The sequence below is a fragment of the Oncorhynchus kisutch genome, unplaced genomic scaffold (genome assembly GCF_002021735.2).
Source record: "Oncorhynchus kisutch isolate 150728-3 unplaced genomic scaffold, Okis_V2 Okis01b-Okis20b_hom, whole genome shotgun sequence".
Lineage (NCBI taxonomy): Eukaryota > Metazoa > Chordata > Actinopteri > Salmoniformes > Salmonidae > Oncorhynchus > Oncorhynchus kisutch.
In genome coordinates, this window is record NW_022261978.1 from 4,662,897 (window position 1) to 4,686,639 (window position 23,743).

The 23,743-nt window shown below is 48.5% G+C and overlaps 1 protein-coding gene across 1 annotated transcript; it reads right to left on the minus strand.

Annotated features, from left to right (window-relative positions):
• Nucleotides 1-851: 851 nt before the first annotated feature.
• Nucleotides 852-22,878, minus strand: LOC116358955 (histone-arginine methyltransferase CARM1-like). The gene is made up of 15 exons (XM_031811416.1): nt 22,721-22,878; nt 21,745-21,870; nt 21,506-21,612; nt 20,478-20,582; nt 20,256-20,366; nt 18,076-18,253; nt 16,314-16,404; nt 15,993-16,074; nt 13,473-13,558; nt 12,291-12,380; nt 9,259-9,396; nt 8,386-8,475; nt 6,071-6,168; nt 5,218-5,301; nt 852-3,178 (listed from the first exon to the last, which is right to left on the minus strand). Exons 1-15 carry the CDS (start codon nt 22,860-22,862, stop codon nt 3,039-3,041), a joined length of 1,668 nt encoding a protein of 555 aa, XP_031667276.1. The 5' UTR covers nt 22,863-22,878; the 3' UTR covers nt 852-3,038.
• Between the last annotated feature and the right edge of the window lie 865 nt (nt 22,879-23,743).

Genomic DNA, 23,743 nt, shown 5'->3' on the forward strand with positions numbered 1-23,743 from the left:
TCTGGGGCCTGATTAGTGTCACACTTCTCCTCCAGCTCGTTACTACACCCGAATCAACCAATCAACCAACCAACCAATCAACCAATCAACCAACCAACCAATCCTGATCTTCAGGTTGGAATGCAATTATATAAACACAACATGACATAATTTCAAAGATTTTCCTGAGTTACAGTTCATAGAAGGAAATCAGTCAATTGAAATAAAGAAATTAGGCCCTAATCTATGGATTTCACATGACTAGGCAATGGGTGAGGTATAGGCCCACACTTGGGAGTCAGGCCAAGCAAATCAGAATGAGTTTCACCCCACAAAATGGCTTTATTACAGACAGAAATACTCCTCAGCACCACCCCTCCTCCGCAGACGATCCCGCAGGTGAAGAAGCCAGATGTGGAGGTCCTGGGCTGGTGTAGTTACACTGGTCTGTGGTAGTGAAGCCAGATGTGGAGGTCCTGGGCTGGAGTGGTCACACGTGGTCTGTGGTAGTGAGGCCGGTTAGACGTACTGCCAAATTCTATAAAATGATGTTGGATGTGGATTACGGTAGAGAAATTAACATTACATTATCTGGCAACAGCTTTGGTGAACATTCCTGCAGTCAGCATGTCAATTGCACGCTCCATCAACTTGAGACATCTGTGGCATTGTGTTGTGTGAAAAAAACAGCATATTTTTGAGCTGCCTTTTAAATTGCCCCCAGCACAAGGTGCACCTGTGTAACAATCATGCTGTTTAATCAGCTTCTCGATATTACTTAACTGTCAGGTAGATTAGCAAATGAGAAATGCTCACTAACAGGGATGTAAACAAATTTGTGCACAAAATTTGAAATAATGTTTGTGCGTATGGAAAATGGCTGGGATCTTTTATTTCAGCTGATGAAACATGGGACCAACACTCTACATGATGTGTCTGCAAGGAGACTGTCAGTGTCCCAAATGGCACCCTATATAGCATACATCTGTAGACCAGAGCCCCAAGGGACCTTAATCAAAGGAGTCCACTGGGGAATATGGAGCCATTTGGGATTTCCTAGGAGGTTGCATGACGTCTCTCACAGGTCCCGATAAACACTTGTTAAACAGCGAAAACATTACACCCTAAACAACAGGGGACATATTCAGTAAGGTGCCAGGACTCCCCTGGCTAGTCTACAGACCCCACCCTACAGAACCCCTGGCTAGTCTACAGACCCCACCCTACAGAACCCCTGGCTAGTCTACAGACCCCACCCTACAGAACCCCTGGCTAGTCTACAGACCCCACCCTACAGAACTCCTGGCTAGTCTACAGACCCCACCCTACAGAACCCCTGGCTAGTCTACAGACCCCACCCTACAGAACTCCTGGCTAGTCTACAGACCCCACCCTACAGAACCCCTGGCTAGTCTACAGACCCCACCCTACAGAACCCCTGGCTAGTCTACAGACCCCACCCTACAGAACCACTGGCTAGTCTACAGACCCCACACTACATAACAAAGCCCCTAGCTAGTCTACAGACCCCACCCTACAGATCAGAATCCCTGGCTAGTCTACAGCGGCTACAGACCCCCTGGCTAGTCTACAGCGGCTACAGACCCCACCCTACAGAACAGACCCCCTGGCTAGTCTACAGACCCCACCCTACAGAACAGACCCCCTGGCTAGTCTACAGCGGCTACAGACCCCACCCTACAGAACAGACCCCCTGGCTAGTCTACAGCGGCTACAGACTCCACCCTACAGAACCACTGGCTAGTCTACAGACCGCACCCTACAGAATAAAACCCCTGGCTAGTCTACAGACCCCACCCTACAGAACAGAACCCCTGGCTAGTCTACAGCGGCTACAAACCCCGCCCTACAGAGACAATCTCCTGTCCCGATTGGCTAAAACCTGGATCACCCTCTCTCCCTCGCAGCTGCCGGTTTGGTCAGACACTCAGACTGTTTGCTTTGATTGGTCGGTTGAATAAGGTAACCTTGGGTGAAAGGTTAGGATTCAGGAATTTATTGATCGGGACGTTGGGTCACAAGCGACGGGCTGGGGAAGATGGGAGTGACTGATAAAACTTCACAGAAGCTCAAAGTCCTTTCTGTCCTGCAGGAGGCTCTGTGTGTATAATACAACTGTCTGTGTGTATAATACAACTGTCTGTGTGTATAATACAACTGTGTGTGTGTGTGTGTGTGTGTGTGTGTGTATGTATAATACAACTGTGTGTGTGTGTGTGTGTGTGTGTGTGTGTGTGTGTGTGTGTGTGTATGTATAATACAACTGTGTGTGTGTGTGTATATGTATAATACAACTGTGTGTGTATATAATACAACTGTGTGTGTGTGTATAATACAACTGTGTGTGTGTGTATAATACAACTGTGTGTGTACGTTTCTAAACCCCCATAACCACAGTAAGTACATAAGATCCTAAATGTTTCTATGTGGGTTGTGAATACATAAAACAGAATGGTTACAAGCACACACCTTTCACTCTGCCTCAGAATGTGTTGAGATCAAGGGGATGTGTTGAGATCAAGGGGATGTGTTGAGATCAAGGGGATGTGTTGAGATCAAGGGGATGTGTTGAGATCAAGGGGATGTGTTGAGATCAAGGGGATGTGTTGAGATCAAGGGGATGTGTTGAGATCAAGGGGATGTGTTGAGATCAAGGGGATGTGTTGAGATCAAGGGGATGTGTTGAGATCAAGGGGATGTGTTGAGATCAAGGGGATGTGTTGAGATCAAGGGGATGTGTTGAGGCAACATTACTTAGACCATCAACGGTTGCAGTCCAGACAGAACAAGTAGGACATCAGAAATCCTCCAACCAGAATGGAGAACCTGGACATTTGACAGCCCTAAACCTATCCAACCCTTTCAGTGTGTAGTTGTTTCTGGACTGGGCCGGAGACATCAGGAACCAGAGAACGGAGGAGAGGCACGTCCATATTATCAGTCCAGTTTGGTTTCCTTCCAGGAGGGGGGGTGTGGGAGGGAGGAGGGAGGGAGGGAGAGAAGAGGGGGGTGGGGGAGCTACGGACGGTTGGCAGGTCTTAGCTCCCGTAGTGCATAGTGTTGCTAGGCATCGCCATGGGAGACGACATGGAGATGGAAGGCCCGCCCATGGTGAACTGGCTGTTGTTGATTGGGTATTGAGGACTGTTGCCGGGCCCCGATTGTCCAGTTGTCACTCCTGAGGAAGAGAGAAAACAGGAAGTGAATTGTGGTCTTCAAAGAGCAGCTCGGGGCAGTTTCCCAGACCCAGATAAAACCTAGTGCTGGACTAGGAAGCACTTTATATCTCAAATAAACCAAACATTAAAACAACTAAATGTGAGACCATACACTAACTGAACTGTGGACAAGACTACAACATTAAAACAACTAAATGTGAGACCATACACTAACTGACCTGTGGACAAGACTACAACATTAAAACAACTAAATGTGAGACCATACACTAACTGACCTGTGGACAAGACTACAACATTAAAACAACTAAATGTGAGACCATACACTAACTGACCTGTGGACAAGACTACAACATTAAAACAACTAAATGTGAGACCATACACTAACTGACCTGTGGACAAGACTACAACATTAAAACAACTAAATGTGAGACCATACACTAACTGACCTGTGGACAAGACTACAACATTAGAACAACTAAATGTGAGACCATACACTAACTGACCTGTGGACAAGACTACAACATTAAAACAACTAAATGTGAGACCATACACTAACTGACCTGTGGACAAGACTACAACATTAGAACAACTAAATGTGAGACCATACACTAACTGACCTGTGGACAAGACTACAACATTAAAACAACTAAATGTGAGACCATACACTAACTGACCTGTGGACAAGACTACAACATTAAAACAACTAAATGTGAGACCATACACTAACTGACCTGTGGACAAGACTACAACATTAAAACAACTAAATGTGAGACCATACACTAACTGACCTGTGGACAAGACTACAACATTAAAACAACTAAATGTGAGACCATACACTAACTGACCTGTGGACAAGACTACAACATTAAAACAACTAAATGTGAGACCATACACTAACTGACCTGTGGACAAGACTACAACATTAAAACAACTAAATGTGAGACCATACACTAACTGACCTGTGGACAAGACTACAACATTAAAACAACTAAATGTGAGACCATACACTAACTGACCTGTGGACAAGACTACAACATTAAAACAACTAAATGTGAGACCATACACTAACTGACCTGTGGACAAGACTACAACATTAAAACAACTAAATGTGAGACCATACACTAACTGAACTGTGGACAAGACTACAACATTAGCAACAGTAAACAGCTGTAGCTCTGTAACCATGGCGACACACTCACTCACCCTGGCCCACGCCTGTACTCATGATAGACCCAACTCTAGAAGATGTATGGTTCACTACCCCTGTGTTCACTGTCCACACACACACACACACACACACACGTGCAAGCGCGCGCGCACACACACACACACAGAGAGGGGATAATTTACAAAATGGCACATTTGATTTGGAACAAGAAAACACAGCGAGTATACAGAAGGTCAGCTCCAGATACAGCTGGAGGCCAACATATAGATACACACACCTGACATTACACACAGTCAGGGTTTCAACATCCCACTGACTTTAACAACCTTTCCACCTGACATTACACACAGTCAGGGTTTCAACATCCCACTGACTTTAACAACCTTTCCACCTGACATTACACACAGTCAGGGTTTCAACATCCCACTGACTTTAACAACCTTTCCACCTGACATTACACACAGTCAGGGTTTCAACATCCCACTGACTTTAACAACCTTTCCACAAATCCTGGTAGGACGAATAACGGACTTCCAGGAATATTCTAACTGGAATTTCTGGAAAACGTGGGGAACATTTCCAGTATGTTGTAACGTCTAGACTACTGCTGGGTTTCTACCTGATTATTCATTACACCCACCTGGTCTCCCAGGTGGAAATCAGTCTCTGGAACGTCTAGACTACTGCTGGGTTTTCTACCTGATTATTCATTACACCCACCTGGTCTCCCAGGTGGAAATCAGTCCCTGATTAGAAGGGATTCATTTTTAAAAAGCAGTGAAACTGGCTTGGAGATTCAGATTTGAATTTGAGGGCTATACAGAACAGAAAGGAGGGTAGGGATTGGTCAGTCACACACACACAGCGTACCAAGAGGGATGAGATTGTTGTGAGACACGGTGGAGCCCCCGCCACCGATGACCGTACTGAGGTCATACACGGCAGGCATCCCTCCTGATAGACAGAGAGACACATTAACAACAGCAAAGACACTTCTGTATTCACCTGTCTGTGTGTGTATAGATCTATATGTGTGTAGTACCTGATTAATGCTGTGTGTGTGTGTGTAGTACCTTATTAATGCCATGTGTGTGTGTGTGTGTCTGCGTCTGTATAGATCTATATGTGTGTAGTACCTGATTAATGCCGTGTGTGTGTATAGATCTATATGTGTGTGGTGTGTGTAGTACCTGATTAATGCCGTGTGTGTGTATAGATCTATATGTGTGTGGTACCTGATTAATGCCGTGTGTGTGTGTGTATAGATCTATATGTGTATGGTGTGTGTAGTACCTGATTAATGCTGTGTGTGTGTGTGTGTGTGTGTATAGTACCTTATTAATGCCATGTGTGTGTGTGTGTATAGATCTATATGTGTGGAGTACCTGATTAATGCCGTGTGTGTGTGTGTGTATAGATCTATATGTGTGTGGTGTGTGTAGTACCTGATTAATGCCGTGTGTGTAGTACCTTATTAATGCCATGTGTGTGTGTGTATAGATCTATATGTGTGGTGTGTGTAGTACCTGATTAATGCCGTGTGTGTGTGTGTATAGATCTATATGTGTGTGGTGTGTGTAGTACCTGATTAATGCTGTGTGTGTGTGTGTATAGATCTATATGTGTGTGGTGTGTGTAGTACCTGATTAATGCCGTGTGTGTGTATAGATCTATATGTGTGTAGTACCTGATTAATGCCGTGTGTGTGTGTGTGCGTACGTACCCTGGTTCATGTTGTAGACTCCTCCATTGCTCCACATGTTCTCTGAGGGGGAGGAGTAGTGAGAGCCTGGGGGCGGGGCTGACGTGCTGCCTGTGTACCTGCGGAACACACAATCAACCAATCAGAGGTAGGCAAGCTCAGGGACAGTAGGTCACATACAGAGGACTTTAACGTGTCTAGCAGGGAAAGAGGTTTGAGATCATGATAAAGAGGAAGATAGATAGCAGATAAACTACAGCTTTAGGAACAACAGAAGGGATAGAAAGGGAAAGAGAAGGAAGGAGAGAGAGAGGGAGGAAGAAGAATTGTAAAAGGAAAGAGAAAACAAGGAAATGGTAGAATGTCCATGCTGTGCTGACCTGAAGAAATGACAGAAAGAGAGAGAGGAGAGAAGAGGGGTAGAGAGAGAGAGAGAGAGAGGAGAGAGAGGAGAGAAGAGGGGTAGAGAGAGAGAGGAGAGAAGAGGGGTAGAGAGAGAGAGGAGAGAAGAGGGGTAGAGAGAGAGAGGAGAGGGGTAGAGAGAGAGAGGAGAGGAGAGGGTAGAGAGAGAGAGGAGAGAAGAGGGGTAGAGAGAGAGAGGAGAGAAGAGGGGTAGAGAGAGAGAGGGGTAGAGAGAGAGAGGAGAGAAGAGGGGTAGAGAGAGAGAGGAGAGAAGAGGGATAGAGAGAGAGAGGAGAGAAGAGGGATAGAGAGAGAGAGGAGAGAAGAGGGATAGAGAGAGAGAGGAGAGAAGAGGGGTAGGGAGAGAGAGAGGAGAGAAGAGGGGTAGGGAGAGAGAGAGGAGAGAAGAGGGGTAGGGAGAGAGAGGAGAGAAGAGGGTAGGGAGAGAGAGGAGAGAAGAGGGGTAGGGAGAGAGAGGAGAGAAGAGGGGTAGAGAGAGAGAGAGGAGAGAAGAGGGGTAGAGAGAGAGAGGAGAGAAGAGGGATAGAGAGAGAGAGGAGAGAAGAGAGAAGAGGGATAGAGAGAGAGGAGAGAAGAGAGAAGAGGGATAGAGAGAGAGAGAGGAGAGAAGAGAGAAGAGGGATAGAGAGAGAGAGAGGAGAGAAGAGAGAAGAGGGATAGAGAGAGAGAGAGGAGAGAAGAGAGAAGAGGGATAGAGAGAGAGAGAGGAGAGAAGAGGGTAGAGAGAGAGAGAGAGAGGAGAGAAGAGGGGTAGAGAGAGAGAGAGAGAGGAGAGAAGAGGGTAGAGAGAGAGAGAGAGAGGAGAGAAGAGGGGTAGAGAGAGAGAGAGAGAGGAGAGAAGAGGGGTAGAGAGAGAGAGAGGAGAGAAGAGGGGTAGAGAGAGAGAGAGAGGAGAGAAGAGGGGTAGAGAGAGAGAGAGAGGAGAGAAGAGGGGTAGAGAGAGAGAGGAGAGAAGAGGGGTAGAGAGAGAGAGGAGAGAAGAGGGGTAGAGAGAGAGAGGAGAGAAGAGGGGTAGAGAGAGAGAGGAGAGAAGAGGGGTAGAGAGAGAGAGGAGAGAAGAGGGGTAGAGAGAGAGAGGAGAGAAGAGGGTAGAGAGAGAGAGGAGAGAAGAGGGATAGAGAGAGAGAGGAGAGAAGAGGGATAGAGAGAGAGAGGAGAGAAGAGGGATAGAGAGAGAGAGGAGAGAAGAGGGGTAGGGAGAGAGAGAGGAGAGAAGAGGGGTAGGGAGAGAGAGAGGAGAGAAGAGGGGTGGAGAGAGAGAGAGGAGAGAAGAGGGGTGGAGAGAGAGAGGAGAGAAGAGGGGTAGAGAGAGAGAGAGGAGAGAAGAGGGGTAGAGAGAGAGAGAGGAGAGAGAAGAGGGGTAGAGAGAGAGAGGAGAGAGAAGAGGGGTAGAGAGAGAGAGGAGAGAAGAGGGGGTAGAGAGAGAGAGAGGAGAGAAGAGGGGTAGAGAGAGAGAGAGGAGAGAAGAGGGGTAGAGAGAGAGAGAGGAGAGAAGAGGGATAGAGAGAGAGAGAGGAGAGAAGAGGGATAGAGAGAGAGAGGAGAGAAGAGGGATAGAGAGAGAGAGGAGAGAAGAGGGATAGAGAGAGAGAGGAGAGAAGAGGGATAGAGAGAGAGAGGAGAGAAGAGGGATAGAGAGAGAGAGGAGAGAAGAGGGATAGAGAGAGAGAGGAGAGAAGAGGGATAGAGAGAGAGAGGAGAGAAGAGAGAAGAGGGATAGAGAGAGAGGAGAGAAGAGAAGAGGGATAGAGAGAGAGAGAGGAGAGAAGAGGGATAGAGAGAGAGAGAGGAGAGAAGAGGGATAGAGAGAGAGGAGAGAAGAGGGGTAGAGAGAGAGAGGAGTAGAGAGAGAGAGGAGAGAAGAGGGGTAGAGAGAGAGAGAGGAGAGAAGAGGGATAGAGAGTGCCTCTGACCTGAAGAAGGGGTTCTTGAGATCCAGCAGGTTGCTAGACTTGCTTCCGGTCTGGTCCACCTGGGCCACCATACTGATGTCATAGCTCTGTCTGGGAGCACAGGTCAGATGAATCCTTTAAGGGGGTACCTTGGCAGGTGTGTGTGTGTTCAGTGTGGTAGTCACCTGTTTAGGTGTGAAGGTGGGTGTGACCTGTTTAGGTGTGCAGGTGGGTGTGACCTGTTTAGGTGTGTGAGTGGTAAAGTTACCCGGGGGTGTGTGTGTGTGTGACCTGTTTAGGTGTGTATGTGTGTGTGACCTGTTTAGGTGTGTGTGTGTGTGTGTGACCTGTTTAGGTGTGTGTGTGTGTGACCTGTTTAGGTGTGTGTGTGTGTGACCTGTTTAGGTGTGTGTGTGTGTGACCTGTTTAGGTGTGTGTGTGTGTGACCTGTTTAGGTGTGTGTGTGTGTGTGACCTGTTTAGGTGTGTGTGTGTGTGACCTGTTTAGGTGTGTGTGTGTGACCTGTTTAGGTGTGTGTGTGTGACCTGTTTAGGTGTGTGTGTGTGTGTGTGTGACCTGTTTAGGTGTGTGTGTGTGTGTGTGACCTGTTTAGGTTGTGTGTGTGTGTGTGACCTGTTTAGGTGTGTGTGTGTGACCTGTTTAGGTGTGTGTGTGTGTGTGTGAGACCTGTTTAGGTGTGTGTGTGTGTGTGAGACCTGTTTAGGTGTGTGTGTGTGTGTGAGACCTGTTTAGGTGTGTGTGTGTGTGTGTGTGACCTGTTTAGGTGTGTGAGTGTGTGTGACCTGTTTAGGTGTGTGAGTGGTAAAGTTACCCGGGGGTGTGTGTGTGTGTTTGTGTGGTAAAGTTACCCGGAGGTGTGTGTGTGTGTCTCACCTCTTGTTAGCGATGAGTGTTGCAGTGCCAGACAGGGTGTCTCCTGCCTTGGTGAAGAGAGGGGACTGGAGCAGACAGCGGACCTGGTACCAGTGGGTCAGAGGCTCCGTAGGAGAGGTGGAGAGCCACACTGTTACCCTGGACACAGTTAGATAAACACACAGTTAGATGGACCCACACACACACAGTTAGATGGACCCACACAGTTAGATGGACCCACACACACACACAGTTAGATGGACCCACACACACACACAGTTAGATGGACCCACACACACACACAGTTAGATGGACCCACACACACACACAGTTAGATGGACCCACACACACACACAGTTAGATGGACCCACACACACACACACACACAGTTAGATGGACCCACACACACACACAGTTAGATGGACCCACACAGTTAGATGGACCCACACAGTTAGATGGACCCACACACACACACACAGTTAGATGGACCCACACACACACAGTTAGATGGACCCACACACACACACACACACACAGTTAGATGGACCCACACACACACAGTTAGATGGACCCACACACACAGTTAGATGGACCCACACACACACACAGTTAGATGGACCCACACACACACACAGTTAGATGGACCCACACACACACACAGTTAGATGGACCCACACACACACACAGTTAGATGGACCCACACACACACACAGTTAGATGGACCCACACACACACACAGTTAGATGGACCCACACACACACACAGTTAGATGGACCCACACACACACAGTTAGATGGACCCACACACACACAGTTAGATAAACACACAGATGGACCCACACACACACAGTTAGATGGACCCACACACACACAGTTAGATGGACCCACACACACACAGTTAGATGGACCCCCACACACACAGTTAGATGGACCCCCACACACACAGTTAGATGGACCCCCACACACACAGTTAGATGGACCCCCACACACACAGTTAGATGGACCCCCACACACACAGTTAGATGGACCCCCACACACACAGTTAGATGGACCCCCACACACACAGTTAGATGGACCCCCACACACACAGTTAGATGGACCCCCACACACACAGTTAGATGGACCCCCACACACACAGTTAGATGGACCCCCACACACACAGTTAGATGGACCCCCACACACACAGTTAGATGGACCCACACACACACAGTTAGATGGACCCACACACACACAGTTAGATGGACCCACACACACACAGTTAGATGGACCCACACACACAGTTAGATGGACCCACACACACACAGTTAGATGGACCCACACACACACAGTTAGATGGACCCACACACACACAGTTAGATGGACCCACACACACACAGTTAGATGGACCCACACACACAGTTAGATGGACCCACACACACAGTTAGATGACCCACACAGTTAGATGGACCCACACAGTTAGATAAACACACACAGTTAGATAAACACACACAGTTAGATAAACACACACAGTTAGATGGACCCCCACACACACAGTTAGATGGACCCCCACACACACAGTTAGATGGACCCACACACACACAGTTAGATGGACCCACACACACACAGTTAGATGGACCCACACACACACAGTTAGATGGACCCACACACACACAGTTAGATGGACCCACACACACACAGTTAGATGGACCCACACACACACAGTTAGATGGACCCACACACACACAGTTAGATGGACCCACACACACACAGTTAGATGGACCCACACACACACCGTTAGATGGACCCACACAGTTAGATGGACCCACACAGTTAGATGGACCCACACACACACAGTTAGATGGACCCACACAGTTAGATGGACCCACACAGTTAGATGGACCCACACAGTTAGATGGACCCACACAGTTAGATGGACCCACACAGTTAGATGGACCCACACAGTTAGATGGACCCACACAGTTAGATGGACCCACACAGTTAGATGGACCCACACAGTTAGATGGACCCACACAGTTAGATAAACACACACAGTTAGATAAACACACACAGTTAGATGGACCCACACACACACAGTTAGATGGACCCACACACACACAGTTAGATAAACACACACAGTTAGATGGACCCACACACACACAGTTAGATGGACCCACACACACACAGTTAGATGGACCCACACACACACAGTTAGATGGACCCACACACACACAGTTAGATGGACCCACACACACACAGTTAAACACACACAGTTAGATGGACCCACACACAGTTAGATGGACCCACACACAGTTAGATGGACCCACACACACACAGTTAGATAAACACACACAGTTAGATGGACCCACACACAGTTAGATGGACCCACACACAGTTAGATGGACCCACACACAGTTAGATAAACACACACAGACAGTTACAGTGGGGCAAAAAAGGGAGTGTCCTTTGGTGTCCTTTGACAGCTCTTTGGTCTTGGCCATAGTGGAGTTTGGAGTGTGACTGTTTGAGGTTGTGGACAGGTGTCTTTTATACTGATAACAAGTTCAAACAGGTGCCATTAATACAGGTAACGAGTGGAGGACAGAGGAGCCTCTTAAATAAGAGGAATCTTGCTTGTTTGTAGGTGACCAAATACTTACTTTCCACCATAATTTGCAAATCAATTCATAAAAAATCCTACAATGTGATTTTTCTGGATTTTTTTCCTCTCATTTTGTCTGTCATAGTTGAAGTGTACCTATGATGAAAATTACAGGCCTCATCTTTTTAAGTGGGAGAACTTGCACAATTGGTGGCTGACTAAATACTTTTTTGCCCCCACTGTAGATGGACCCACACACATTCAGATGGACCCACACACATTCAGATGGATCCACACACACACACACACAGATGGACACACACACACACACACACACACACACACACACACACACACACAGATGGACACACACACAGATGGACACACACACAGATGGACACACACACACAAAAGATGAAGGAAAGCAGGTCAATCAAGACTGACAAGAGTTTACACAACACACACAGGGGACTCACGCTGAGCCGATGAAAGCCACGTCAAACCAGAAGGCCAGACCATGGACCAGACCTGACGTCATCATGTGGAACTTAAAGGGAATCTCCATCCTGAGAGAGAGGAGAGGAGAGAGAGGGGGGGAGAGAGGGGAGAGAAGGGAGAGAGAGAAGAGAGAGAAGAGAGAAGGGAGAGAGAGAAGAGAGGGGAGAGAGAGAAGGGAGAGAGAGAAGAGAGAAGGGAGAGAGAGAAGAGAGGAGGGAGAGAGAGAAGGGGAGAGAGAGAAGAGAGGAGGGAGAGAGAGAAGAGAGGGGAGAGAGAGAGAGAGAGGGGAGAGAGAGAAGAGAGGGGAGAGAGAGAAGGGAGAGAGAGAAGAGAGAAGAGAGGAGGGAGAGAGAGAAGAGAGAAGAGAGGAGGGAGAGAGAGAAGAGAGGGGAGAGAGAGAAGGGAGAGAGAGAAGAGAGAAGAGAGGAGGGAGAGAGAGAAGAGAGGGGAGAGAGAGAAGAGAGAGAGAGAAGAGAGGGGAGAGAGATGAGAGAAGTTTAAGTGGACTAAACTCTCAGCAGTAACCTCAGTCACCACAACCCTCAGACTAAACACAACATCAGGCCCTGGATTCATAACCAGTCTCAGAGTGCTGATCTAGGATCAGCACCCCTGTCCATTCATTATCATCTAAAAATAGGCTAAATTGATCCTGGATCAGCATTCCTACTCAAAGTCTCTTTCTGAAGAAGGAGATCTCTCTAAATACTACAGGCCCCAGAAGGAGATCTCTCTAAATACTACAGGCCCCAGAAGGAGATCTCTCTAAATACTACAGGCCCCAGAAGGAGATCTCTCTAAATACTACAGGCCCCAGAAGGAGATCTCTCTAAATACTACAGGCCCCAGAAGGAGATCTCTCTAAATACTACAGGCCCCAGAAGGAGATCTCTCTAAATACTACAGGCCCCAGAAGGAGATCTCTCTAAATACTACAGGCCCCAGAAGGAGATCTCTCTAAATACTACAGGCCCCAGAAGGAGATCTCTCTAAATACTACAGGCCCCAGAAGGAGAGCTCTCTACATACTACAGGCCCCAGGAGGAGAGCTCTCTAAATACTACAGGCCCCAGGAGGAGAGCTCTCTAAATACGACAGGCCCCAGGAGGAGAGCTCTCCAAATACCTGCCCCAGACGGAGAGAGGAGGCGATGGACTCACCTGTGCAGATCCCCCTCTTTCGCGTCCAGGAAGTTGACAGTGTATTTGACAGACTTGGACATGAGGATACGGATATCAAAGGTGTCCTGAGAGAGAGAGACAGACAGAGACAGAGAGACAGACAGAGAGACAGAGAGAGACAGATCATTACATTTCTGTATTAGATTGATAGAGATATACAGTTGAAGTCGGAAGTTTACATACACTTAGGTTGGAGTCATTAAAACTAGTTTTTCGACCACTCTGCAAATTTCTTGTTTAATAAACTATAGTTTTGGGAAGTCGATGAGGACATATACTTTGTGCATGAGACAAGTAATTTTCCCAACAATTGTTTACAGACAGATTATTTCACTTATAATTCACTGTATCACAATTCCAGTGGGTCAGAACTTTACAAACACTAAGTTGACTGTGCCTTTAAACAGCTTGGAAAATTCCAGAAAATTATGTCATGTCTTTAGAAGCTTCTGATAGGTTAATTGACATCATTTGAGTCAATTCGAGGTGTACCTGTGGATGTATTTCAGGGCCTACCTTCAAACTCAGTGCCTCTTTGCTTGACATCAGGGGAAAATCAAAAGAAATCAGCCAAGACCTCAGAAAACAATATGTAGACCTCCACAAGTCTGGTTCATCCTTGGGAACAATTTCCAAACACCTGAAGGTACCAGGTTCATCTGTACAAACAATAGTACGCAGGTATAAACATTATGGGACCACGCGGCCATCATACCGCTCAGGAAGGAGACGCGTTCTGTCTCCTAGAGATGAAAGTACTTTGGTGCGAAAAGTGCAAATCAATCCCAGAACAACAGCAAAGGACCCTGTGAAGATGCTGGAGGAAACAGGTACAAAAGTATCTATATCCACAGTAAAACGAGTCCTATATCGACATAACCTGAAAGGCCGCTCAACAAGGAAGGAGTCACTGCTCCAAAACCGCCATAAAAAAGCCAGACTACGGTTTGCAACTGCACATGGGGACAAAGATCGTACTTTTTGGAGAAATGTCCTCTGGTCTGATGAAACAAAAATATAACTGTTTGGCCATAATGACCATCGTTATGTTTGGAGGAAAAAGGGGGAGGCTTGCAAGCCGAAGAACACCATCCCAACATGAAGCATGGGGGTGGCAGCATCATGTAGTGGGGGTGCTTTGCTGCAGGAGAGACTGGTGTACTTCACAAAATAGATGGCATCATGAGGATGGAAGTTACGTGGATATATTGAAGCAACATCTCAAGAGATCAGCCAGGAAGTTAAAACTTGGTCGCAAATGGGTCTTCCAAATGGACAATGACCCCAAGCATACTTCCAAAGTTGTGGCAAAATGGCTTAAGGACAACCAAGTCAAGGTATTAGAGTGGCCATCACAAAGCCCTGATTTCAATCCTACAGAACATTTGTGGGCAGAACTGAAAAAGTGTGTGCGAGCAAGGAGGTCTACAAACCTGACTCAGTTACACCAGCTTTTGTCAGGAGGAATGGGCCGAAATGTTTGACCCAAGTTAAACAATTTAAAGGCAATGCTACCAAATACTAATTGAGTGTATGTAAACTTCTGACCCACTGGGAATGTGATGAAAGAAATAAAAGCTGAAATAAATAATTCTCTACTATTATTCTAACATTTCACATTCTTAAAATAAAGTGGTGATCCTAACTGACCTAAGACAGGGAATTTTTACTAGGATTAAATGTCAGGTGTTGTGAAAATGTATTTGGCTAAGGTGTATGTAAACTTCTGACTTCAACTGTATGTATATAGTTTTTAATAGAAGAGAGAGAGAGGAGGGGAGGGAGAACCCAACAGAAGAGAGAGCGAGAGGAAGGGAGGGAGAACCTAACAGAAGAGAGAGCGAGAGGAAGGGAGGGAGAACCTAACAGAAGAGAGAGCAAGAGGAAGGGAGGGAGAACCTAACAGAAGAGAGAGCGAGAGGAAGGGAGGGAGAACCTAACAGAAGAGAGAGCGAGAGGAAGGGAGGGAGAACCTAACAGAAGAGAGAGCGAGAGGAAGGGAGGGAGAACCTAACAGAAGAGAGAGCGAGAGGAAGGGAGGGAGAACCTAACAGAAGAGAGAGCGAGAGGAAGGGAGGGAGAACCTAACAGAAGAGGAGAGCGAGAGGAAGGGAGGGAGAACCTAACAGAAGAGAGAGCGAGAGGAAGGGAGGGAGAACCTAACAGAAGAGAGAGCGAGAGGAGGGAGGGAGAACCTAACAGAAGAGAGAGAGAGGAAGGGAGGGAGAACCTAACAGAAGAGAGAGAGAGGAGGGGAGGGAGAACCTAACAGAAGAGAGAGAGAGAGGAAGGGAGGGAGAACCTAACAGGAGAGAGAGAGAGAGGAAGGGAGGGAGAACCTAACAGAAGAGAGAGAGAGAGGAAGGGAGGGAGAACCTAACAGAAGAGAGAGAGAGAGAAGGGGAGAGAGAACCTACTAGAATAGAGAGAGAGGAGAGGAGAGAGAACTGAGGATGAGAACCAGGTGGTGGGGTGGGGTGGGAGGGGGGAGAGTCTCACCACAATGGGCTGTCTGAAATACTCGTCTACTGCAGCTTCTCTCAGCGATGACAGATCAACACCATGGAACGATGGCTGATACCTGACAAACAGAGAGAGACCGTGGGAAGTGGCTTTAGTTAGTTGACGTAGTGACAATTCAATATTTTTGTATAGTTGTGACTAAGGTCTGGTGAACCCCCCCCCCCCCCCCCCCCCCCCCCCCCCCGCAGCTTTAATAATATAGTAAGTAAAGTGAGAGGAGATTCACCAGAAGTTGCATAAGTAAGAGTTAGACTATAGCTTGAATGAAGGTAAAAAGTAAAGTGAAAGGATATTCACCAGAAGTTGGCCTTGGTGAACTGTTCCATGTATAACTGCTCATCTGTGAAGGGAGCCAGGTGGACGTCACCTAGAGTGGGGAACATGTTACCTAGGAGAGGAGAGAGGGTTAGGGCTATCGGCAACACCTCTATACACCTGTTTACTGTTGGTCTGTGAAGGGAGCCAGGTGGACGTCACCTAGAGTGGGGAACATGTTACCTAGGAGAGGAGAGAGGGTTAGGGCTGTCGGCAACACCTCTATACACCTGTTTACTGTTGGTCTGTGAAGGGAGCCAGGTGGACGTCACCTAGAGTGGGGAACATGTTACCTAGGAGAGGAGAGAGGGTTAGGGCTATCGGCAACACCTCTATACACCTGTTTACTGTTGGTCTGTGAAGGGAGCCAGGTGGACGTCACCTAGAGTGGGGAACATGTTACCTAGGAGAGGAGAGAGGGTTAGGGCTGTCGGCAACACCTCTATACACCTGTTTACTGTTGGTCTGTGAAGGGAGCCAGGTGGACGTCACCTAGAGTGGGGAACATGTTACCTAGGAGAGGAGAGAGGGTTAGGGCTGTCGGCAACACCTCTATACACCTGTTTACATTCCATTTCCTCATCCCGCCATTTCTTTACTTCCATATCTCCTGTTCTCCATCGGGCTGTATCCCTCCTTCTCTCATCCATCACTTCCTGTATCCCTTCTCTCATCCCCTCCATCACTTCCTGTATCCCTCCCTCTCTCATCCCCTCCATCACTTCCTCTCCCTCCCTCTGTCATCCACCACTTCCTCCATTCCTCCCTCATCCTCCCTCCCTCATCCATCACGTCCTCTATCCCTCCCTCATCCATCACGTCCGCTATCCCTCCCAACCTCTCTCGTCCATCACTCCCTCCCTCATCGATCACCTCCCATCCATCACGTCCTCTATCCCTCCCTCATCCATCACGTATTCCATCCCTCCCTCATCCATCACATCCGTTATCCCTCCCTCATCCATCACGTCCGCTATCCCTCCCAACCTCTCTCGTCCATCACTCCCTCCCTCATCGATCACCTCCCATCCATCACGTCCCTCTATCCCTCCCTCATCCATCACGTATTCTATCCCTCCCTCATCCATCACATCCGTTATCCCTCCCTCATCCATCACGTCCGCTATCCCTCCCAACCTCTCTCGTCCATCACCCCCTCCCTCATCGATCACCTCCCATCCATCACGTCCTCTATCCCTCCCTCATCCATCACGTATTCTATCCCTCCCTCATCCATCACGTATTCTATCCCTCCCTCATCCATCACGTCCGCTATCCCTCCCTCATCCATCACGTCCGCTATCCCTCCCAACCTCTCTCGTCCATCACCTCCTCCTCCCTCTCTCTCTCAGCTTTAACAACTTCTTGGCATGTAGGAAGCTCCCCAGCATGTAGGAAGCTCCCAGCATTCTCTCTAACTTCCTCCCGCCCTCCGTCCGTCCATCCATCCACCCCTCCCTCCCTCCACCCCTCCCTCCCTCCCTCCATCTCTCTCTCTCCCTCCATCCACCCCTCCTCACCGTTGGGTTTGAGGAACTTCTTGGCGTGTAGGTAACTCTCCAGCATTCTCTTTAACTCCCTCCCTCCCTCCCTCTCCTTCCATCCATCCCTCCCTCCACCCCCCTCCCTCCCTCCTTCCTTCCATCCATCCCTCCACCCCCCTCCCTCCTTCCATCCATCCCTCCACCCCCCTCCCTCCTTCCATCCCTCCCCCCCTCCCATCCCTCCCCCCCTCCCTCCTCACCGTTGGGTTTGAGGAACTTCTTGGCGTGTAGGTAACTCTCCAGCATTCTCTCGTTGAAGAGCATGTATCCCATGGGTTCAGAGATGATGATGTCCACCTGCTCTGGTAGAGAGATCTCCTCCACCTTCCCTGCTATCACCACCACACGATCCCCCATTCCGTTGGAGTTTACCAGCACCTACACACACACACACACACACGGGATTAGAGTGTGTATGTGAGATAGAGGCCTCCTCGACCACGCGTAGTGTAGTCTAATTAACAACAACTTCATCACTAAGAATCACCACAATAATATTTCACAGCAAAATAAACTAACCCACACTCATACTGTCAGTGTGGTGGTGGTCAGTGTGGTGGTGGTCAGTGTGGTGGTCGTGGTCAGTGTGGTGGTGGTGGTCAGTGTGGTGGTGGTGGTCAGTGTGGTGGTGGTGGTCAGTGTGGTGGTGGTGGTCAGTGTGGTGATGGTCAGTGTGGTAGGTGGTGGTAAGTGTGGTAGGTGGTGGTAAGTGTGGTAGGTGGTGGTCAGTGTGGTGATGGTCAGTGTGGTGGTGGTGGTCAGTGTGGTGGTGGTCAGTGTGGTGGGTGGTGGTCAGTGTGGTAGGTGGTGGTCAGTGTGGTAGGTGGTGGTCAGTGTGGTAGGTGGTGGTCAGTGTGGTAGGTGGTCAGTGTGGTAGGTGGTCAGTGTGGTAGGTGGTGGTCAGTGTGGTAGGTGGTGGTCAGTGTGGTAGGTGGTGGTCAGTGTGGTAGGTGGTGGTCAGTGTGGTAGGTGGTGGTCAGTGTGGTAGGTGGTCAGTGTGGTAGGTGGTCAGTGTGGTAGGTGGTCAGTGTGGTAGGTGGTCAGTGTGGTGGGTGTGGTCAGTGTGGTGGGTGGTGGTCAGTGTGGTAGGTGGTGGTCAGTGTGGTAGGTGGTGGTCAGTGTGGTAGGTGGTGGTCAGTGTGGTAGGTGGTGGTCAGTGTGGTAGGTGGTGGTCAGTGTGGTAGGTGGTGGTCAGTGTGGTAGGTGGTGGTCAGTGTGGTAGGTGGTGGTCAGTGTGGTAGGTGGTGGTCAGTGTGGTAGGTGGTGGTCAGTGTGGTAGGTGGTGGTCAGTGTGGTAGGTGGTGGTCAGTGTGGTAGGTGGTGGTCAGTGTGGTAGGTGGTGGTCAGTGTGGTAGGTGGTGGTCAGTGTGGTAGGTGGTGGTCAGTGTGGTAGGTGGTGGTCAGTGTGGTAGGTGGTGGTCAGTGTGGTAGGTGGTCAGTGTGGTAGGTGGTCAGTGTGGTAGGTGGTCAGTGTGGTAGGTGGCAGTGTGGTGGTGGTCAGTGTGGTGGTGGTCAGTGTGGTGGTGGTCAGTGTGGTGGTGGTCAGTGTGGTGGTGGTCAGTGTGGTGGTGGTCAGTGTGGTGGTGGTCAGTGTGGTAGGTGGTCAGTGTGGTGGTGGTCCGTGTGGTAGATGGTCAGTGTGGTGGTGGTCAGTGTGGTGGTGGTCAGTGTGGTGGTGGTCAGTGTGGGCGGTGGTCATTGTGGTAGGTGGTCATTGTGGTAGGTGGTCAGTGTGGCAGGTGGTCAGTGTGGGGGGTGGTCAGTGTGGCGGGTGGTCAGTGTGGCGGGTGGTCAGTGTGGCGGGTGGTCAGTGTGGCAGGTGGTCAGTGTGGTAGGTGGTCAGTGTGGTAGGTGGTCAGTGTGGTAGGTGGTCAGTGTGGTGGTGGTCAGTGTGGTGGTGGTCAGTGTGGTAGGTGGTCAGTGTGGTGGTGGTCAGTGTGGGCGGTGGTCGTTGTGGTAGGTGGTCATTGTGGCAGGTGGTCAGTGTGGGTGGTGGTCAGTGTGGCGGGTGGTCAGTGTGGCGGGTGGTCAGTGTGGCGGGTGGTCAGTGTGGCAGGTGGTCAGTGTGGCAGGTGGTCAGTGTGGTAGGTGGTCAGTGTGGTAGGTGGTCAGTGTGGTAGGTGGTGGTCAGTGTGGTAGGTGGTGGTCAGTGTGGTAGGTGGTGGTCAGTGTGGTAGGTGGTGGTCAGTGTGGTAGGTGGTGGTCAGTGTGGTAGGTGGTGGTCAGGTGGTGGTCAGTGTGGTAGGTGGTGGTCAGTGTGGTAGGTGGTGGTCAGTGTGGTAGGTGGTGGTCAGTGTGGTAGGTGGTGGTCAGTGTGGTAGGTGGTGGTCAGTGTGGTAGGTGGTGGTCAGTGTGGTAGGTGGTGGTCAGTGTGTGTTACCTCTGCGTGCTGGGCCATGGTGCTAGCCTCCACAGCGTAGACCTTCCTGGCTCCGGCCTGCGCCGCAAAGAACGACAGAATACCTGAACCACAGCCCACATCTAACACCACCTAGAGAGAAGGGGAGGGAGGAAGAGGGGGAGAGAGAGAGAGAGATCACAGATCATTGGATTGGCAGCACACATAAATCAGTCACTGTGTGTCTGTGTTTGTGTGTGGTACCTTGTCCTTAAAGTCACCGTGGTTCTGAAGGATGGCACGTTGGTAGGTTCCGGTCCGAACATAGTCCTGCATCATGTTCTGCTGCTGAGAGAGATAGCCATAGAACTGGAGGGAGAGGAGGGTCAAAGGGCAGAAGGCAAAGGTCATTCAGAGGCCAATCAGTCAAAGTTCAGCAGTTCTCTCCAATGTCTTTTAGACTTGATAACGCTGTGTGTGTGTGTGTGTCTCTCTGTGTGTCTGTGTCTCTCTATGTGTGTGTGTGTGTGTGTCTCTCTGTGTGTGTGTGTGTCTCTGTGTGTGTGTGTGTGTGTCTCTCTGTGTGTGTCTCTCTGTGTGTGTGTGTGTGTCTCTGTGTGTGTGTGTGTGTCTCTGTGTGTGTGTGTGTGTGTCTCTGTGTGTGTGTGTGTGTGTCTCTGTGTGTGTGTGTGTGTGTCTCTGTGTGTGTGTGTGTGTCTCTGTGTGTGTGTGTGTCTCTGTGTGTGTGTGTCTCTGTGCGTGTGTGTGTGTGTCTCTGTGCGTGTGTGTGTCTCTGTGCGTGTGTGTGTCTCTCTGTGTGTGTGTGTCTCTCTGTGTGTGTGTGTCTCTCTGTGTGTGTGTGTCTCTCTGTGTGTGTGTCTCTCTGTGTGTGTGTCTCTCTGTCTGTGTGTGTGTGTCTCTCTGTGTGTCTCTCTGTGTGTCTCTCTGTGTGTCTCTCTGTGTGTCTCTCTGTGTGTCTCTGTGTGTCTCTGTGTGTGTCTCTCTGTGTGTCTCTGTGTGTCTCTGTGTGTCTCTGTGTGTCTCTGTGTGTCTCTGTGTGTCTCTGTGTGTCTCTGTGTGTGTGTGGTGATAAAAAACATTGGTGGGTAAACTGCTCGCTGGTCACGGTGGAAAAACCAGCGCTTCCTGTTCTTTCAATGCATTTTTCAGCAAAAGGTGTTTAAACTGTGTCTACTTGAGTTACCCCTCCACTACACCACCGTGTGACAGTTGGATTAGATGGAACTGCAGGAAATGCCTTGCCAGTGTGTGTGTAGGTGTGTGTGTCCCACCTGAAAGTATTGCACGGCAGAGGACTCTTCTGTCCTGTCACTGAAGACGGAGTGTTCTGCATTGTGGCCCCGGCAACTCTTCAGAATGTTATAGAAGGAAGTAAACTCTACATACACACCCCAACACACACACACACACACACACACACACACACACACACACACTTAGAAACAGACTTTACATCACCACCGATGAGGCAATCACTGCACAACTTTTGTAAAACATTCACACAGCCTACCTGCAGGTGTGGAGAACTGTAGCAGGACACTGTTGCAGCCCAGTGTGATGATGAATGACTGTTTCCCCACACGACTGCATTCTGTTTCCCTGGACAACGAACACTTGAAGACTGATGTCTCATCGCCTGTTGACAAACCACCAGACACAGGTAAGATAAAGCCACACACACACAATATTTCCAAAGTAGAATTAAACCAACTTTTCAAAGCACTGGTAAGGAGTTAAAATGTCTATCAGTGCTTCACCTGAAGCATCCGCAGAAGCATGTAAACAGGTGCAGGAGCTTGGCAAGCACACATGCTTCTCTTTTCATCTTGCTTCAGTTGAGACATTTTAACACACTAGTACTTTGAAAAGTTGATTTAATGACACTTTTTTGTATTGTCTCATTCCTACACGTAATGGACCAACCGCACGGGTAAAGTAAGTTAAAATATATGTTTTTATTCAACATTCTGGTTTGCAGAGGTCGAGAGAGTTAACTTTCCTGATCAACAACGATTCAATTATCGCCCAACATCAAATTCAATGAGATTCAACGTCGGGTTTCCAGGCTAACTGACGTTACTCTACAATGAATGATGTGAAGCTACAGGACAAAGCCACCAAGATGTATAGGCACACCAAGCCTCAAACTTAGCATGCTAGTTACCTAGCCATCTCATAACGTTAATAAAGATGCTATTTTATACGTAATGTATCAATATTCTGGTAATAACCACACAATTTCTACAACATCAACATTAGTTCACTTTGGAAAACCACATTTTGGGTGAACTTGTGCTATCCCAACGCACCGGCCCATCACAGTGAAATGCTACCTGGTTAGCAAGATGCTAAAGTCAGTTAGCCGCCGCTTTACTGATTGATTCTTCGTAGCATCGTGAAGGGTTCTCGGGCTGCCACAAGGCAGGAAGCGCTAGCTAACTAGCGGATAATCAATACCCCGGGAGCTGGTTATAGCAGCTACTTACTATTGGAGAGATTTAGGAGAGCCGTGTCTGGGGTGCTTTTAACCTCCAACCTCAAGGGCTGTTGCTCGGAGTGTCGCTGGATCTCTCCGTTCGCGTCCCCGATGGACCGCAACCGCACACAGGGAAACACCGATACCGCCATCTTTGCTACTTGACTTTGCTTCGTCGGCTCAGACTTCACGATCAAGCAAACTACCGTGCTGCTCGCTACTGCCACCCACAGTCAGTCGGGGCATAACAGAAGCTGCATCTTGTGAAATACCTAGGCTATCTGTCCTTGTTTCTCAAACCTGGTGGATATAGGGTAGTCCAATAATGTGTGTGTGTATATATATATATATATATATCTCCATTAAAAGGTTTGCGGTCACTTAGCAATGTTCTTGAAAGAAAAGCTTTTTTTCCCCCATTAAAATAACATGAATTGATCAGAAATACAGTGTAGACATTGTTACATGTTGTAAATGACAATTGCAGCTGGAAACGGCAGATTTATGGAATATCAACACAGGCGTACAGAGGCCCATTATCAGCAACCATCACTCCTGTGTTCCAATAGCACGTTGTGTTAGCTAATCCAAGTTGATCATTTTAAAAGGCTAATTGATCATTAGAAAACACTTTTGCAATTTTGTTAGCACAGCTGAAAACAGTTGTGCTGACTAAAGAAGCAATAAAACTGGCCTTCTTTAGACTAGTTGAGTATCTGGAGCATCAGCATTTGTGGGTTCGATTACAGGCTCAAAATGGCCAGAAACAAATAACTTTCTTCTGAAACCCAGTCTATTCTTGTTCTGAGAAATGAAGGCTATTCCATATGAGAAATTGTCAAGAAACTGAAGATCTCATACAACGCTGTGTACTACTCCCTTCACAGAACAGCACAAACTGGCCCTAACCAGAATAGAAAGAGGAGTGGGAGGCCCCGGTACACAACTGAGCAAGAGGACAAGTACATTAGACTGTCTAGTTTGAGAAACAGACGCCTCACAAGTCCTCAACTGGCAGCTTCATTAAATAGCA

Bases quoted from the DNA above. Each gene is read 5' to 3' on its own strand.
- LOC116358955 (XM_031811416.1), bottom strand. From the start codon at position 22,862: ATGGCGGTATCGGTGTTTCCCTGTGTGCGGTTGCGGTCCATCGGGGAC. The intron at 20,583-21,505 runs GTGGGACACACA...CTCTCCCTCCAG, and splicing joins CTGCCGTGCAATACTTTCAG to TTCTATGGCTATCTCTCTCA. The intron at 9,397-12,290 runs GTGAGTCCCCTG...AACTGTGTCCAG, and splicing joins GTGGCTTTCATCGGCTCAGC to GGTAACAGTGTGGCTCTCCA.